Source organism: Melozone crissalis, unplaced genomic scaffold (genome assembly GCF_028551555.1).
Source record: "Melozone crissalis strain CALT ecotype California unplaced genomic scaffold, PUWL_Pcris_2 ptg000002l_1, whole genome shotgun sequence".
NCBI lineage: Eukaryota > Metazoa > Chordata > Aves > Passeriformes > Passerellidae > Melozone > Melozone crissalis.
Window position 1 is genome coordinate 6,599,344 of NW_026535780.1, and position 19,721 is coordinate 6,619,064.

General features: G+C 37.2%; 1 protein-coding gene across 2 annotated transcripts in view; it reads left to right on the forward strand.

Annotated features, from left to right (window-relative positions):
- Positions 1 to 19,721, forward strand: part of ZFAT (zinc finger and AT-hook domain containing) — a 104,767-nt gene that overhangs the window by 49,095 nt on the left and 35,951 nt on the right. For both annotated transcript variants that reach the window (XM_054287436.1, XM_054287350.1), the window contains 4 exons: positions 4,128 to 4,301; positions 11,918 to 12,068; positions 12,371 to 13,839; positions 15,020 to 15,252. In XM_054287436.1, coding sequence (XP_054143411.1) covers positions 4,128 to 4,301; positions 11,918 to 12,068; positions 12,371 to 13,839; positions 15,020 to 15,252 — 2,027 coding nt within the window. The remainder of the gene's footprint in view (positions 1 to 4,127; positions 4,302 to 11,917; positions 12,069 to 12,370; positions 13,840 to 15,019; positions 15,253 to 19,721) is intronic.

Consider the following 19,721-nt stretch of genomic DNA (forward strand, 5'->3'; position numbering starts at 1 on the left):
CAGTTGGTCTAAACAAACCTGTTCAGGAACAAGCAAAGGCTTTTACTGCCTGGAGAAACTCAGCTATTCAAATGGCATATACTCCATTTTCTCATAAATCATCTTCAGATCATCCTTTCTATATTCCTTTAAATGTTCCTTTATAATCCATGGTAGTTATTATACAGCAGAACTCTCCTAGTTGACATGGACAAAGCATTTATTTGACACTCTAATCCATGATCCTAACAGTGAAGGAATTTTTTCCAGGAAGGCAGCTAAATACTGATGAGATGGCCACATTCTATAGTAAGGCTGTTTGAGCCTTGTGCTCAAAGTTGAAGCTCTTTTTCATTAAAACATACTTTTGTGTCCCTTTCAATTCTTTCCTAAAACACACCTCCCACTTCAGGGGTTTTTTTTGGTGTACAGAGTTCAGAAACAAAGCAGCTGTCATTGAAAGTTAAGGTGTTTGTTCATTTGGTGATTTGATAGGGAGTGTTGGTTTGAAGGATTTTTAAGTCTCAGGTTACATACAGACCACAAAATCGTTCTGTTTGTAGCAAAATGTGTTGTAGATGTGTACATCCCAGCTCCTTATCAACAAATTGTTTCTGGAAGATGTTTCTCTCAGACAGGGTGGAATGGGGCTACTGCCATCAACAGGCATCAAATTAGTGAATAAGTTTTAATGTTTAGGTATCAGAACTAGATCACTGTAGTAAGAGGATTTTTTTTTTGTATCAGGTATCACGTGAGGGTGAAAACGTTCTTACAGAACCTCAGCACTAGTAGCAGCTGTGTGGTCAGGAAATCAGTGGAGTTTTCTCACTGCTGTTTCTCACCAATCTATGTGTGGGCTTTTTTTGTGTTAACTGTGATTGCACAGCACTCAGTAGCTGCCTCACACCTTTCTTCATACTGAATATAATCCTCCTGTTAGGGGATCGGTGTTTTCAGCTTATATTGAGAAAGTTGAGATATTTTGTCATATAGGCAGTTGAGATTCAGTTTTTTGTCTGAAGTACTTACCAGCTTTGAGTTTTGTAGGAAATTTTTTTTGTATGGCCATAATTTTTAGTGCTTAGCCTACATGCACAAATATTCTACACATATGAAACAGCTCAATTTTAACAAAGAAATATTTTGATATTGCAATGCTGTATGTTGTTTTAAAGTCTTTTAAAATAGTATCTGTGGTTTGTTTTGAAATCAGGGAGACAGTCAGCAATGTTTATTGTAATTCATCTCTTCACCTTGACCCTTGGTTGGACTGGAAGAACTGCCAAACTGATCTGCCTGACAGAGGCAAGTCAGGAAAGAAGAACAATGTGAAACATTTGTTGGCTACTGTGGTCATAGTTGTTCACTAACATGGATCAAAAAACAAACTCAAATCTGTGGTTCTCCTTTTTTTAGTAGAATTCCAATACTCAAAAGTTAATAGAGTTTCATATTAAGATGAAAAGGTAATAAATGGTTTTGTTTTTTATCTTCAGCCACTTCACCTCATCATTAAATTGATTAATGGTTAGAATCTTCCTAATGATTAGAAAGGAGAGTTTAGGAGTAAGGTGCTTGAATTCTGTTCATATAGAATTCATGGAGGAATTACATGATCCCTAGTGAAGTAGACAAAATTCCATTCCCCTTACCAGAGCTTTTATTCCAATATATGGTTCTGGATTTCTTTTAGCTAAAGCATGTTTTGTCCATAGGTATATAAAATCTTTAGGGGCTTTTTTCTAATGCTTTTCAGTTTTGCTTACTGCCCACTGAACAAAAGCAGAGTAATTAGTTAATTAATTAAGCCAGTATGTGAAGTACCCTCAGGGAAGCAATTCAAAAAGCAGATTACATTCTCAGGCACATGGTGTGGCTCTTGGGGACAGTCCTGGGCAGGGCCAGGAGTTGGACTCCATGATCTTTGTGGGTCCCTTCCAACTCAGTTTATTCTGTGATTCTGTGTATTCAGATTGTTTATGAGAAGACTTTCTTGTGTTGGTAGCCTGGTCCTGCTGAGAAATTTGTGATAATTCATTTTATTCTTGCTAATAAACTAACAGAGGCTGTTTAATGGGCAAAATGTGAAAATATATGTTTGTTTTATAGAATCACTAAGATTGGAAAAGAACTTTAAGATAGAATCTGACTGTTTCCTTACACCCCTGCTCAGCACACCAAAAGAAACCACTGCACAAGCAGGTTCTGTTTGAAGGGGATTTTTCTTTATCTTCAAATATCCCTTTCAAGTATTGCAGAAAAATATCAGTGTTAGAACTGCTTTTAGTATAAATGAATAATTTACAACTATATTGAGGAGTTAAATGGGGACATTATGAATATCTTTATACCTATAAAGCAGCAATATTTTTCAAAATCATAGAAGTCCACAGAGAAGAACCTAGTTGAGAAGAGGCATAGATCAAGGAATTTTTGTAATGCAATTGGAAAAACCATTAGTTGGTGTTGAAAAGCTGGGGGCTCTCCAAGCAGAGGAGCTGGAAGCTGGGCAGAATCATGGCTGGCTGTGTTTGAATTCAGTTTGCTTTTTCATTGTTCCTCATTCTGGAGACTCTAAATATGAATTCCAGGCTTACAGTTTACTGCCAGTTGTCAGCATACAGATTTCTGTCTCAGGATTGCCTGAGAAAGCTAAACTTTTTCCTGCACACCTTGTTTCCTTCTGGTTCTGTGTCTAGTAAAGAAATTTTGGTTTACGCAGGTTATGTGATCAGCCTTACCCATGCTGCTTTAGCTTCTCCTTGTGCCCTTCATTTTTGTAAGGAACAGCCAGGACACTTCAGACCTTTGTTCCATTAGATTCAGGCCACAGAGACAGTCTTTGTTTCACTCTCAGCTGAGTATTTACAAAATATTTCTGGAATTAGAACAGCTGCTTCCATGTTGTATATCTTTTCACTCCTGCTGTTTGCATGACAGAAACAAGTCTGGACACACTACAGCTTTGCTCTTACTGGTTTCTTATTTATGTTTTATTTTCCTATCTCATTATGGCAACTACAGCATATTTTATATATACATGGAATTACTCAATCTGGAGATTGAATCAACTGAAGTAGATTGAGAGAGGAAAAAGAAAAATTCACTGGGTTTATTTACTATTTCCTTCCATTAGTTTCTTCTTTCCTTGTTCATGGCCTCTGGAACATTTGCATAATGCCTTGATTTGCCGACTGTTTTTTCTTGTTTGTATCTTCTACCACTTCATCTAAGAAATTTTATTTGTATAAACTTAAGAGTTCTCTGGTTCTTTATCTATACTACTAATTATTTATCTATAGAGACACTTGTTTTTTAGTTGGGTGTTTTTTTACTTTTATTATTTAGAATTTTAGTAAAGGAATTCCTCATTTGCTTTAAAATAGAAATCAGCTAATTACTGGATATTTATTATTATCTCAGGAGAGTGTTTTGTATACAGCTGTTGTGTGGCTTTCTAGTTAACAGGTTGAAAACTTATCCTATTTAATAGGTTGAAGACATTCTGAACAGCAAAAGGGAATGATTTGGGAGTGCAGGCCTTCAAAATGAGGAGGTACATGTCAGGGTTAGGTTGAACCAAAGAACTATTTTGAACTCTAATTATTTTTGAATCCACACTAAAAAAGAAAATTATGTTTCTGGCTGTTGACTTACAATACCAGAAGTGGAAGAAGGTCTAATCCAAAGAGATTGTCAAAAGACTTACCCTTAAATAAGATGGATAATGTGGCCTGTACTGGAAAAAATAATCCTAAAATTGTCAGAACAATTAAATATGGAAAAGGGAAAAATAAATTGTTCATTAATTGCAAAATCATGAGAACTTCGACAAAGTTTGTAGCATTTTCACAGAAATCCACAATAATGTGAATGAATTTAGACACACATGTTTCTGAGAGTTCATTTTTTAAATTTTGATTTTTTTCTCTTTTTTTTTCTTTGTTTGTATAAGTCTCATACTAGTTTTATAAAATAGAGGGGAAAAACTTCCGCTAAGGGATCATGCAGCCCATCTTGTTTTGATAACATCTTTCTTTCTACAGTAGCATGAATTTTCTCCCCATTTGTTCTTTCAGTGTTAGGAACTGTTACCTGCATTGCTTTTGTACATAGTTACCTTCTTTTTGGTGTTTGCTCTTTAGGTAATGATTCTGACGTTGACCTTGACAGGAAGGAAGATGAGCGAGAAAAAACTCCCAAGAGGCCCAGAGCTCAGAAAACAGAGAAAACAGCTTCAACTAAGGAGCCTGAGCAGGTTTCAGGAGCTAAAAATCCTATTATAAGTGTGGTTTTGACAGCCCATGAAACTATTCCAGGTAATCAAAATCGCCAATTATATAATTTTTTTAAGTTATGCTGACACTGTATGAAACATTCACTGGTCTAAGACAAAATTGCTTAGAATATTTAGTGTATGAAAAATATTAAGCATTATTTGATTATCTTGATAGAGTGTCCACATCTGGCAGCTATGTAATTGTAGAACTTCAGTCACATTTCTACATAGGTACAAGAAATGCTGGACCTGGCTGTAGTTAACCTCAGTTACTGCATTAACATCAGCTATGTTTAGTCTGTGAATAGTTCTAAAGAAGAAAATGCTGAAACACTGACCAGAGAACAGAAAAGTGCATATATATTTGAAAATCAAATTCTACATTATGATTAGAGGATTCAAACAATTTAAACCTAGATTTGCATTTGAGTGTTTATATAAACCATTACCTTGTTATAAGCCATTAACCATTCTGACTGACTGTCAGAATCCCTTTTTTATAGTTCTGTGCATTATTTTCAGCTTTGTAGTTTTATTTTCTCCTTTTCGTTGTTTCTAACATTTCTGAGCATTTGTTTTGCTTATAACTATCAGAACAACTTTAAGGTCTTCATTTTGTTGTTGTGGGTTGGAAGCTAGCAGGATTCTCTGTGTTTTTAATATCTTTTGATACTGAGATCTGTGATATGCTAGTTCAGGGACTCATGGAGGTGTAAGTAAATTAACACCTTTAGGTGTTAATTTATGGATAGAGACAAACCTCCCTTCCTTCAGGGCTTTTGGAAAGAGCCATAAGTGGAGATTCCCCTCTCCTGGTGCTAAATTTTATGCACTTTGTAAGAATTTTTATCTTAGACCTTTACATTTCTGGCAAGGACTACAAGAATTTCCAAGAGGGCAAGGAAAGACATGGTGGATAATGCAATCAAAGATCCATTTCCTCACAAAACTGCCCTAAAAAGGCAAATGAAATAATAGTAAATATAGATAATGAAACAAATGTATGAAGCATGTGATGCAGGATAAGAATGTAAATCTAGTGGATGTTGTTGCCTAATTACTACCTAGTAAAATTTTTCTTTGTAAAACCAAAATTTTGGGCTTTCTTGCACATATACTTTTTGAGATACTCAAAATAGTAAAATAACTTAAACTTTGGAGGAACTTGGGCATAGTATATCAAATATTCAGAAGGCTTTAATGAACCAAAGGGATTTATGGTCAAGTATGAAGCTGCAGCAGTTTTTTAAGATCCTCTCATCTCTTTGACTGACAATTAATAATCTTGTTACATTCAAGTTCCCAGCTAAATTATGTGTAGTAAAAAAGTCAGTACTCTTCAAAAAGTTATAAATTGCCACCCAACTTTTCAGAATTTGGAAATTCTAGAAGAAACTGTATAAGTGATTAAAGATTCAATAGAAAAATATTTAATGCAATTATCATACAATTTATTTTTCATTGATTTTCCTTCTGTTTTTTCCCCATTAATTTCCACAATCTAACGATATCTTAATGTCACCAGCGATTCTTAGACAGTTCCCCTTGCTCAGTAATACTTAAATGTCTGGAGATTTTAATAAAGGTCTTTCACATTCTTTTTCATAGTAATTTTTCTGGAGATTTATCTTGTGCTGAAGAGATAAGTTACTGCTGTAGACTGCTATTAAAGAATATAAATAGTTAAAACAGTTCTCCCTTCTCTTCTACTTTCTTTGTACTAGACCATCTGTGAAGTTAAGTTGAAAATAAAGTTTGAAGTTCCTTAAACACTATCTAAACTTAATCCTTTCTCTGCAAGCATTAACAATCTGTACCCATCTGTTACCTAGTTTAGAGGGTGCATGGAAATATCCCTTATTGTGTCCACTACAGTAAAATTCTGTTCATTACAGTAAAATTCTATTCTGACAAATAGAAAAATAGAGAAGGCCTTAAAAATTAGCTGTATTTTATCCCCAGCACTAAGAAACTACTTAGGCTGTATTTTTCTCCTCTTAAATAAATGATTATTTTAGAACTATTGCATTGACACTTTGCTGTAACTTTGCTAAGCACTAATGAGGTTTGGGACAATGCTTTGTATCATTTAGATTATGACTAAATGGATGTTTTCAAAATCCCTTTGAACAAACAGAATCAGTCAGTTTTTTACTTCCCAGAGAGGACATTTGGGCAACTTTGATTTTCCCTGGTGCTCCTCTTCTGCAATGTTTTCTTGGGAGGCATATGAAAGGTAATGGATTTACAGCTATAGAAATCTGAGAGCTGGCATTAACCCACAGAGTAAATACAGTTGGAATAAAAGTTGTAGTTTCTTTTTTTAGTGCAGGCCTTGAAGTTCCTTGATAGGCTGGAGAGCTGAGCCTGGGCAAAGCTCCTGCAGGGCAAGGCCAAGCACAGGGTCTGCGCCTGGATGTGGAGGGATAGGATAAGGGGAAACAGCTTCAAACTGAAAAAGGGCAGTTTTAGATTAGGTTGTAGGAAGAATTTTTCACTGTGAGGATGGTGAGGCATGGAGAAGTTTGCTCAGAGAATTTGTGGTTGCCCCATCCCTGGAAGTGTTCAAGGCCATGGATGGGGCTGTGAGCAGTCTGGTGTAGTGGAAGGTGGCTCTGCTCACAGCAGGCAGGTTGGAATTTGGTGACCTTTGGGGTCCCTTCCTACCCGAACCTCTCCATGGTTTTATAACTGGAGGGATGTGGAGACCTTCAAGAGAAGGAGTGCTGAGTTCCTGAGCACACCAAGGCATCAGATCAAACACAGGACAGTTTTTTGTAAGCATCACAATTAAGAGAGGTAATAAGTACAATTATATACACTTCTGAAAATTGTTTTGAATGGCAGACATTTTTTTTAGTCTGTTTTTAAGAACAAGTGAATAAATTTGTCCAAATATTCCATCTTCTGGGGTTTTAATGTCTTTTGTTTCTCATGTTTAAATTCTGTAAATTATCAAGGTATCAAAAACCAATTTATTATTCTTGCTCAGTTAGTTTGATTCAGGAGAGATGTGAACATTTAAATTACTATTTTATGTAAATTCTGTAATATTTTAAAGACTGAGCTTGTTACCAGGAGATTAGTTTTAAGTTGCTATGAAGATGGTCAGTGGTAGATTATTGTTTTGTTTATTGGTTTTCAAGAAATACAAAACCAGCATGAAGTATTCGGTTTCTTGAGAATAATTATTTTTTGTTTTCTAAAGGAGTTGGATTTTTTTTTCAACTACAAATTCCTAATACAACACTGAGAAGGCTTTTCTCTCCCTGATTTCCACTGTCCATAAAAGTCCACCTGAGTTCTCATGCTACTGTGTGAGAGGATTCTGTCTGTAATCTATGAACACTTAGTTCCTTCTTTCATTGAAATTTTTGGGCAATGGGGAAGAAGTGGAAGAATATAATTTTACTTACTATTTTGGGACTGACTTAGTTTAACTAGTGGCAGTCTTTTTTGTGTACAATAATTTCTGTTCTGTAGCTCATGGAATGATGGTTGTGGGTTTATGACACATCTGAATGGATTTACTATCAGACAAAATGATCCTCCTGGGGAAAGAAGGAGGACTGGGACTGCCCCTTCTCAAAGTATTTTGGTCAGTAAATACAGACTGCTGTCCCAAGCAGGTGCTGTTCTCCAGCTCCAGCTTTCTGTCCTTTGAACCATTGTGCCTGTTGATGCACTTCTGTAGTGAATCACATTAGAAAATTAATAATGTATTTGCAGAAGGAGAGATTTTAGGCAGATCCCCTCTCTAACCCTATTCATGAACTCCTGTGCTGGTACTTTTCAGGCATCACCAACATGTAGGTGAATGGAGGGCCAGAGGAAAGATGCTATCCTTATGCTGACTTACAGCAAATATTGAATTAGGCAAGGTTAGGAAAATGAAGCCTTTCACCTCTGAATGTGAGCAGGTGTTCATGTTGTTTGGGTTTACAGATGGATTTAGCTCAGCCAATCTAATGTCCAGCCCTGGTGAAAGGAGGAATGTTCATCCTCCCACACATGGGTCTGCATTTCTATTTTGGTCTAAATTTAAATGGGTTCATTGTCAGGGTGACCTAATGTTAAATGGTCCTTTTGCCTTTTTTTTAGCTTTGTTTTGAGGGTTAGAGATAGCTTTGTATGGGGAACTTTGGCATAATGGGTAGGGTTGGTTTCTGATGACTTTGAGAACTGTATTCCTATGGATCACACACATTTGGAGCACATTTCACAAGATATTGTGGAAGCTGGAGAAACACATTCCTTCAAAAAGAGATTGAAAGAAACCAATATTCACTTCATATCCATAGCTTATTTTATTATTCATTATTCATTATTTTAACTGTACAGACCAGAGTTATGGTCTGTACAGTTGAAATCTATTATGTACACCTACATTATGAAGATTTTTTTTATACTTTAACTTCAGCTAAAGTTCTTTTTTTAAAACAAAAAAAGTTGGTCTAAAGGCAGGATGCAGCATCTCTGTAGGAAAGAAAAAAGACACTTATTGTGTAAAGTCTCATGGATTCTGACAGTTGTTTGCATTAGATTAGTTTTGACAGGTGTTTGCATTGGATTATCATATTTAATATGTATCAATCAATTTTTCTAAGTCCCATTTTGAATGCATTTATATTTTCAGTTTCTGTGACATTATGCAGTAATTGTTCCATAACTTAATTAAATGTGGGGTGAAAGTGCATATTCCTTTAGTTTAAGTCTGCATTGAACTTTTTTTTTTGTGTGTTGCAAGATAATGATTATTCACACTTTTTTTTCACAGTATTGCTTAATACAAAGTTTTTTCTGATATTTCACTTTAGGTTACCTCTTTTCCAAGCTGAAGGTCTCCAAATTCTCTACCCCCTTTCCAAACAAAATACTTTGGATTTTTTCTTTGTTACTGTTTTCTGAAGTTCTTCTTTATCCTTTTTTTGTGATCCATACTTGAAGCTTTAGGACATTTACAGAATTTAGTTGAATTAACAGGAATTAGGTTGATGTTTTTTCCTGGTTTATTTCTGATCCATTCCTAATAATTCCATTCCCTTTTAGGCTGTTGATGTATTGGAGAACTCTGTAGTGAAGGACAGGCTGTTTTTGCAAGGGACAGACTGTAAGACACTGGAGGCCGTCTCTGAGTTTGAGGCAGAGATGAGGCTCACTGGGTAATGCTTATCTGTAGCAGCTGCTGTCAGAATGACATGAAGAACTCAAATCTTATTCTTCTGAAGGCAGATTTACTTAAGTGATATTGACTGAAAAGAGGAAAGCAAAAGGCATAAATAAAGTCTGGTAAACTAAAGTCGATTCTGCCTTTAAAATAGAGATATGATAGTGCTAGAGGAAGGATTTTTGCAAAAGAACTTATCAGTACAGTAAACTTCTTTTTTTTACACTGATATTTATATGCTTTGACTTCTTGAAATGATTGCCTAGGGAAGCAGGAAAACCTTTATCTTCCTTATTGGCATTTGATGTTTTTAATAAAAAATAAGACCTTTCATGTGTTTGCCTTGTTCTTAGGCATTTCCCTAACCTGAATACTGAGGGCATTCTTTTGGTATTTGGGACATGTGGTGACTAGGCTGGGCAGAGCCTAGAAACCAATTTTCTCACTTCCTGAGCATGTGCTGTGGTCATTAGTTTGTGATCTGGTGGTGATTGCTGTGGCTGCTGGCCTGTTGGCACCCTCATCCCAAATGGATGGAGGCATCTAATCATTATTGATGCTTCCCTGTCTTCCAAGGGTGGGAAGTAGCAACCTCCCACTAGGAGCCATGATTGCCTTTTGTGAGCAGGTACTTCATCAGCATGACTGCAAATCTGAATCTCCCTCTTCAAGTTCTTAAAGACATTTGTCTTTCTGTGAAATGCATAGGTAATTTAGAGGCAGTAACATGAGGATAACCTTGGAGAATTCTGCTCACTCAAAGTATGCAAAATACTTGTGAGTTAGTATTTATCTAGTGAGTATATATTCAGTTCACCCAATTTAGGTGATTAAATTTTTATAGTGGTAGTATGAAAGTCTATTAAACAGTTTGGCAGTCCTTTTAGAAAATGCTCAAACATCCTGAAATGCAGAAGGGCACAGAGGAGAGTTAGTGTGGAGCATTTAATGAGAATCTTTGTCTCACAGTCAAGAAATGGGAGGCCTAGAAGAGGCAATCATGCATATAAAGCAGTTTAAGACCTATTTTCTTTTAACTGAGTCACTCTAAATATAGAATTTGCTTCTATTTTAAGTATTGAAATATCAGAACACTTTTCTGCTGTCTGATGTCTGTTCTGTTACCTTTGTACTGAACCCACAGACTGAGCCATGGCTCCTGTGCTGCAATGACCAGGTCCCATCTCACTGGGACAGTGCAATTTGGGAGATGCAGTCCTGTGGACAACCTGACATTTTTGGGAAAGGGAGGAACAGGAAGAATAGAAGCTGTAATGTTCTGGTAACATTTAGGGTAAAATCTTGGAAGATCAGTTCTGTTGAACCTGCAGAATGTTTATTATAAAACTGAAAGCATTATTAAAAAACAGTACTCCAAAAAAGCTGGTTTTAGATGCAACCAGTTTAGTGAGCAACAGAGCTATTACAGTTTAGTTAATCTGTTTAGTTACAGAGTTGCCTGATGTCCAGTCTGGTAGGAAAAGCTTCAGTAGCTTAAGGTACTCCCATATGGCCTCTTCTCAAAATATCTCAATTTCCCACTTAAAATCACTCTGAAGGACCCACAGACTCTGTGTTTTTCTCCTTGTTGTCTACAGCATTTCTTTCCTCCATGTCCTCCTAGACTCCTCACTAAGTCTTTCACACCTGTTGTGTGAAACCATACTGTGGTTTCAGAGACTTTTTGTTAAGTACTGCCTATATTTTATAAATAATATCTTCAGGACTCTGGGCTGAATGCATTCAGTATAGCTCTGAGTGCTCCCAATGGAGATTGGGAGCTCCCTTCTGCTCCCAATGGAGATTGAGAAGTGCACATGGAACACAGAATCAGAATATCCTGAGTTGGAAAGGCTTCACAGAGAGAGTCCATCTCCTGGCCCAGCACAGGACAGCCCCAAGAATCACACCATGTGCCTGAGAGCATTGTCCAAACACTTTCTGGGCTCTGTCAGGCTTGAAGCTGTGACCACTGCCCTGGGAAGCCTTTTCCAAACATATTATTTTTATTCTGAGGGATGGCAACATGCCCCAAAATATAAGGAGTTTAAGGAAAAGCTGTACATAGTTTTAAAAGTAGACTAAATTGTATTTTAGACTAAACTTTTCCCCAGCCTTATTTGTGGAACTGATTGAACAGCTAGGCATAATTTTTCAAAGGCTGTGGTATGAAGCAGAAACAGAAAAATTCAAATTTTATTTAGAAGATCTACACTCTTTTGAAGGTGGAAGTATTTGGATGTAGAATCTCCTTGTAGCAGGCATCAAGCACTATAAATAAGGCTCTGAGCTGTCAGAGCCTTATTTAAGCAGAACTGTAGTGTTAGTACTGATGGATTCTGGAAGTGTATCCATCATTAACAACAGAAACTAAAACAGTCAAACTAATGATTACAGAGTTTATTGTTTAATTTACACTTTTCTATTATAGACAATATATATTTCTAGTGTGAAATTTTTGATAAGCATTCTTTTCATTCTTCCTTTAGGAGCCAGAAAAATTGTTCCTCTTGAGGCTTCTCCTCATGAAAGTGAACCCAAAACTCCAGACACAGCAGTCCAAGACCCATCACAACGAAAAGGATATCAAGAATATGCCATTCAGCAAACCCCATATGAGCAGGCAATGAAAACAAGCAGGTAGTTTTGAAGTACTTATATTTGTGTTCATGCAAAATATGAATGAAGTGCTTCCCCATCCATCTTCATGAAACTGGGGTATTTTTCTGAGACCTTTAAATAAAGAAAGAGCTGAAAATTAACTATGAATAAGCTGTATAATTTAAAATGTCTTTGGAGAATATGTTTTTTTAAAAACTAAACATTTCTGTCCATTATGATTATCTAGGGAAACACATTATGTTATGAATGTCTAATTCCAACACATTATGTTACCAAGGTTCACTGCTGTAAATATAACTTCTTGTTTGGTTTTTTTTTAGGTTGGGTCCAACTCAACTGAAAATTTTTACATGTGAATACTGTAACAAGGTGTTCAAATTTAAACACTCCCTCCAAGCACATCTGAGGATCCATACAAATGAGAAACCTTACAAGTGTTCTTACTGCAGTTATGCCAGTGCCATCAAAGCCAACCTGAACGTCCACCTGCGGAAGCACACGGGGGAGAAGTTCAGCTGTGATTATTGCACCTTCACCTGTCTCAGCAAAGGCCACCTCAAAGTCCACATCGAGAGGGTTCACAAGAAGATTAAGCAGCACTGTCGTTTCTGCAAAAAGAAATACTCAGATGTTAAAAACTTGATCAAGCATATGAAGGAGACTCATGACCTTCAAGACAAAAAGGTGAAAGACGTTTTCGATGAGCTTCGCTTGATGACACGAGAGGGCAAAAGGCAGCTCCTCTATGACTGCCACATTTGTGAGCGCAAATTCAAAAATGAGCTGGACCGAGATCGCCACATGCTCGTTCATGGTGATGAAAGACCCTTTGCTTGTGAGCTCTGTGGCCATGGAGCCACTAAATACCAGGCCCTTGAGCTCCATGTTCGAAAGCACCCTTTTGTGTACGTGTGTTCTGTGTGCCTGAAGAAGTTTGTCAGTTCTGTGAGGCTGAGAGCTCACATCAAAGATGTGCACGCAGATCTGCAGGAGGATTTTGTTTTTAATAGTTCTATCAACCAAAGCTTCTGCCTGCTTGAGCCAGGAGGTGACATCCAGCCAGAAGCCCTTGGTGAACAGCAGACACAAAGTGCAGGTGAATCGACTGTCACGACTAATGATACTGTTAACACCCCACAGCCATCTGCTTCTAAAGCTGAATCAGCAGCTGCAGATGCAAACCATGATGGTCAGCATAATGGTGATGTACAAATTGATGCAGTCCTTTCCTTAGAATTAGAAAATCCTCTGGTGAAGAATGTAGCAGACACACTGTGTGAGACCACAGACATAGCAGTCCCAGACATTCAGCCCTGTGTAACATCAGATTGCTTCCTGCTGAAAAATGGTACTGCTGGCCCTGAGGAGTTTAAAGATTCTCCTCCAAATGAGGAGGAAGTTACTCAATGCAGTTCTGTAAATGAGCAGTGTGAAGAAATTAATCTTTTATTATCTGAAGACAAAAGTTTAGATGTGAGTCAGAACAACACAATGACTGAGAACCTTCCAGTTCTTGAAGAGACAATCCAATCTGTTCCTCCTGGTGAATCAGAAACAAGCAATCCACCCATTCAAAATTCAGCAGAACCCACAGACCCTTTGGCAGCAGCAGAAGCTGGGGCAGCCACCAGCCCACAGGCAGCCTCTTCCAACACAGCCACAGCCAGTGGGGGGAATGGATCCGTGGCCTTCATGCAGATCCTGGACAGCTTGCAGAAGAGACAGATGAGCACTGAGCTGCGGGAGAGGATACGGAAGGTTTATGGAGACTTGGAATGTGAATACTGTGGTAAGGAGCAGTGGAATTATGTTTGGGGCTTTTTAAATCTTATGCAGTGAGCTAGCTTTTTCCTGCTCCTCCAGTTTACAGTGATATAGTTGTATCTTTGCAGCAGCATTAATTTTGTAGTTCAGTATGGATTCTGGGGTCCAGTGGGATTTATTTTTTGCTATAAATATAATGTCAAATAAGTCAAATCTCCTCAAAAAACTCACTAGTAGAATACAGCAAAGCAGTACATTGCAAGACTCAATTATCTGTTCATGTGAAATTTTATAGAATTAAATTATTTCTGTCCACATGTATCTCCCCATGTCACAACTTTCACTGGGGCTAAGCACAGCAGATTTAGGCATGTGATCATCATTAGTGCAGTTCATGCTTTAATGCTTGAGCTTCATTATCAGCTTAGTACAAAATCCATTTTTTTTCATATAGTGTAGGAGGATGTGTAGTAATATACATTCTGTACAATAGAAACATAGATACTGGCATAATTTTGTGTCTTATTTTGAACCAGGTTCTTTGAGATGAAAATTTTAAGTACATGGTATCAGATCAAGACTATCCTGACTGTAATTGTTTGGGGTTTTTGTTTTATCGAAGTGGGAATAACACACCATTCCACTTATTCTAACTGAAAATGTTTGTGTTTACATAACTGGAAAGGAAGCAATTCAGGATGTATTTTGTAGCTTTCAATATTGAAAAGGGAAAGGAACCAAAGTCTGAAAAAACAAGTTTTTAAAACATCATGTAACATTGTACTTCAGATGAATTGCTTTGAACTTTTTGGTGCCATTATGCCAAAAGGGTTTTAAGAGGGAGTAACATGAAAGAAAGTAAAAAAAATATTTTGACAATCTCTTTTAGTGCACTGTTGCATTCAGATGCTTTGCATAAGAGAACAGATAAAAAGGACTTTTTCTTTAGGAAAAAGATCATTGATATGTACTGAAGTTACTCTTGTTAGGCTGTTTCAGGACATATAACATGATCTTTTTTAGGCAAAGGTGGATTTCTAAAGATATTTTCAGTAGCGAAGAGTCTGTAGGCAAGTTTTCACTAAAAACAAAAGGGACAGGATTCAAACAGTGTGTTTTGTCCTGAAAGAAAATTGTTTTTTTTTTTAAATTTTCACTAACAATTGTTTAGGAATTACTTTCTTCATGTCTAATTTGATTTTCAGGCAAGTTGTTTTGGTACCAGGTGCACTATGACATGCATGTCCGAACGCACACTCGAGAACATTTATATTACTGCTCCCAGTGCAATTATTCTTCCATCACCAAGAACTGCCTTAAGCGCCACGTCATCCAGAAACACAGCAATATTTTGCTGAAGTGTCCCACAGAAAATTGTGACTACTCCACTCCAGATAAATACAAGCTCCAGGCACACCTGAAAGTTCACTCAGATCTGGTGAGTAGCAAACCAAATGTGTGTGTGTGTCTGAATTCAGTGTCTTCTTCAGTGTTTGTAATTCTGTGGCAATACTTGGAGACATAGCTCACACTATGTGTTCTCTGCACACTTCTGGGAATACCTGACTTAGAGTAACTGGATATTTGGATCTTCTCAGAGCTGTTTTCAGGGGATTATGTCTGTATCCATTTTCTCTCTTTGGTTTTCCCAGTATTTTCAGATCCTTTGAGTGAGTAGAATAAAGTTGGTACTCTAGTTACATTACTTCATTCTGTGAACATTAATTCCCTTCCTTCATAAATAAATGACTTGTGTAAAATGGGAATATGTTCTTCCTAATTACTACAGACAAAATATATTTAAGTTGTTAAAAAGGATTTTTTTCCCAGTATCTCCACCTACTTGCAGTTGAACATCTAACATTTTCTTTTGTGTTGACAAACACAGAGAGATCTCATTTTAAAGGTTCCTGTCTTGTTCAGAAAGCCTCAGAGTGCCATGTGCTGAAACCAGGCCTTGGTAGGCTGTTGGTCAGTATTTCCAAAAGCTGGATTTACTTTAAAGGTATTTGGAACAGAACAACACTTCACCTCCTGCTCTTCTTAAGCAGCTGCTTCTGAAGAACTTAAAAACCAAACAGAAGAGATAACACAAAAAGGAAAAATTTCCCGTCCTTTTGTCCTTCCCTTCTGTAAATATTTGAAATTGAATCTGAATTTGTTATGAAAGGTGCAGAAAATTAATTCAAAAACTCTTTTTGAATGTTTTTGTATTCATTATGTTTACAATGCCCATGTGATAGCAAAAATCTGTGTGATTGATGTCTAAGAACACTTTAGAAAAAAGAGTCCACAATTAGCTCTCCTTAAATCCTTCCATAAGTACCTGGTTTTCAAGTGTGATGAATGTCCAGCAGCTCCCACCAGGTACATCATTTTCATAGTTCTAAATAGAACTGAGAAAATGGATTTCATAATTAAAAGCATTGTGATGGCACAATCTTTCAGAATCACGCTTACAGATGCTTACTGTCAGATATATTAATTTAAATGGATTGAAAAATTCATGTATTAGAATTTGCTTCGTGACTGAATTTGGCAATTCTCATATTGATCTTTGTGCCCACTGCTTGGTATATTTACTCCATGCATATCTCAGTGAGAAGGACCACTTCTTCAAAACTATATTTATGCACAGTTAAATGTGGAAATCTACTTTAATTTTCATTTGAAAACTCAATTCTTAATAAATATTAAAATTTAACTTCTCTGGAGACAGAAGATATTGATATCTCAGTTCAGTTTCTTGTGTGGATGTGTATCCTGCATCACCTCCTTGCTGGCTGCATTTCAGCTGGATCCCTGCATTATTTGTAGAAGATAAATGGTGGGTATTGAAAAGCAGCTTTCCCTTCATCCTTGTATATATCACTGTACAGCCACCCACCTTGCTCTGTGTGCAGCACTCAAGTCTTGCACTGAATTTGGGATTGGTTATTCCTGGCAGATGATGATGGGGAGTGTGTATGTGCTGCCTCTTGCCTTCTGTGTTTGCTACACATTTTTGTTACAGGGAAGATTTTTACTTTTGAAGCCTGGGAACTGAGGCGTGGCTTGATTCAAATCCAAAACTTTGTATATATTCTCTGATTTTCAGTACTCATCATTTGCTCTTAGGGCTTTTGTTGTAGATTTTTGATGTTTATTGGCATTTATTGAGCTCCTCCAAAGTTCAAGCTGTGTATGAACTTTGGAGGAGCTCAATAAATGACCAATCACTTCAGTGTCATGGGACCTAGGAAAGGGCTGGGCAGTTTCAAATTGCCTCAGTACAATTTGTATTATGAATGAGCTCATGGTAACATTAAAGAGCAGGGTGTGGAATTAAACAATGCTGAAGTAGGTACCGGAGTTTGTTTACAACCCTCAGTGGCTTTTGCCATGCTCAGTGTGCTGAGCAGATAAACATCACAGAGAGGTCTGTCTCTGAACATATTTCAAGTCTATGTATGTAATTGATACTGCAACATTATCACCTCTATAAAACTGCACTTCAGACCCAGAACCATCACCTGTTATAAGGTGCCTGCATCTACTTTGATGCACATTTTGGAATCTAAATCATTCTTGTCTTTGGAAGGATGCTTAGAAATTCCATTATGCTGTTGACCTTTCATGTAATAGTGTAGCTGTTGGTAGGATGTGAGATGCTAAGTTCTGGTTGCTTATTTACCCTTCCTGAGGAGAGTAAATTTGCACATGGTCACTGCTCTGGCTGTGGAGCAGTGCTGCTGAGCAGTCAAGAACGCAAGGTACTGCAAAGGGAAGCAGTCAACAAAAACATCTCTGGTGTAATGATCAGACACTCAGTTGGAAAGCAGCTTTTGCTCTTAGTCCTCACTTCCATAATGAATGTCAGCTTGGCATTTGTTTTTACTAAAGTTATTTCACCAAAAAATGCTTAAGTACTGTACGCAGGTGCTTGTCATTTTGTGAGCTGAGTTCTGCTTCTTGCCAGACTTCAGAAAAATCTGTCTAAACATCTGCATGTTTTTCTGTAGCCTCCTGCACATGTGTGCACAGCTGTCTCCTGGGTACATCACATCCTTTAGCTGAGTTGCATTTTAATGGGACATCAGTTTAATACAGGAATCTTTTGGGAAATTTTTTATTTGAACATCATGACAACTGTGGTGAAGATTCCTGGAGGTCTTCATTCCTCAGAAGTGTAACTTGGAGGTCTAATTCTGATTCCATGGATGTTAGAAATTAAATTTCTGTTGATCGGGGAGCGGGCTTTGGTTCTCTGTTCCTCTACAAAATTATGCAATCAAATGTTGTGTTAATTGAGTTGTGGGATTTTTTCCTGGAAATATTCTGTGAGTGCCAATATTTAGTAGAGGGGTTTAATTTTTATTTTTATGACTGTATACTTGTATACCTACCCCTTGAATTATCTTGAAACACATGCCTCAGAGAAATAAAATTCTCTTTAGAGCACCATAAATGGATAATGCAATATAGCTGATGCTTTCTTAGCACAATTTTAATTCATTTATATAAAAAGAAATGAATTGTGATTATTATGTAAGTGGCCTTATTTAATAAAGAAATAGTATAAACAAGAAAATTTGTGATAGTATTAGGCTAATTTATTTTCACTAGTTTAAGAATATTTACATACCTAATAAATTCCTGTTTTATGGAATGTAAACAACACTTTCAGTCAAAAACCTACCTTTATTTAGGAATTATTTTAAGTTTCTTATATTTTCTCAAATTGGCTAATAGGGGTGTTGAGCAAATATCAGGCAGTGATTGCCTTTGAAATTTTAACAGCTGATTGGACTTTGCAGCTGGTCTCTAGCAAAGGTAGATGCAGTTCTCTCCATGCTTTACTTCTGTTCAAAAAAACCTTCAAAGGCATTTAAAAGGCAGGTATTCCAATAAAGCATAGGAAAAATAACTTTCATTCTTACCAGAGGAGAACTTGCATGCTGAGAATGTGATTCAGGTATTTCTGCAATCTCAGCCTTCAAAGGTTTCTATCATCACCCATGGCCAGGGCACCTGGAGAGCTGGAGCTGTGGAGCAGGGGAGCTTCTCTGGGGCTCTGTGTTGTGGTCTGGGTGCTCTGAAATATTTCATTTGCAGCAGGGGATCTTTAAAAGCTGTTTTGCGAGTGATGGGATTGCACTGTAGGACTCACACAAGCTCTCAGGGCAGCAGCAGAAGGACATTTAAGCATTCCAAGCTGACAGCATCAGCTCCAGTACTCTGGCACTGGCCTGGGTACCCAGCAGGGAAAGGTTTGGGTTCCTCTGTGAGGAACTGGAGCCACACTTTAAGAGGACTCAGTGCTCCTAGGGATGCTCTGTTACACTGCCAAAGATAACCCTTTTGAAGATCACTTCTGCAGAACTTGGTGCAGATAACTTTGTAACAGCTTGGAAAAAGCTGTTGGCATTATTTCATTATTGAAGAATTTTGTTACCATCATCTTGTGGAAAGATGAGTTCTCAGCACCCATCCATTCATGTTGCTCTATAGCTCTTGATGCATTTACTGATTATTTTGGTTTTTCCTCTAAGATATAGGCTTATAGCCTTGCCTTCCTCGAGAATATTAATAAGAATGTGAAGTTGTCACAGTTAACAGCACTTCAGCTGAAGTGGTGTGTGTGTAGTGGAGTGTTGAATTTTTATTTTCTTTTTTAACATTTTTCTCAATGTTCTGGTCACACTGAGAAATGCTTAATTCAATGAGTATTAACGACCAGCAACACCCAACTGCACATTAAAAGTACACTATTTTTTCCCTTTATTTATTGTATATTTTGAAATCAGATACATAGCAAGTTTGAAGAACAGACTGAGATCTGTCAACACATTTCAGCTCAAGAGCCCCTAAATGATTTTGTGCTGTTTTTCTTATATGTGCCAAATTATGAATGTGATCATGCAACTA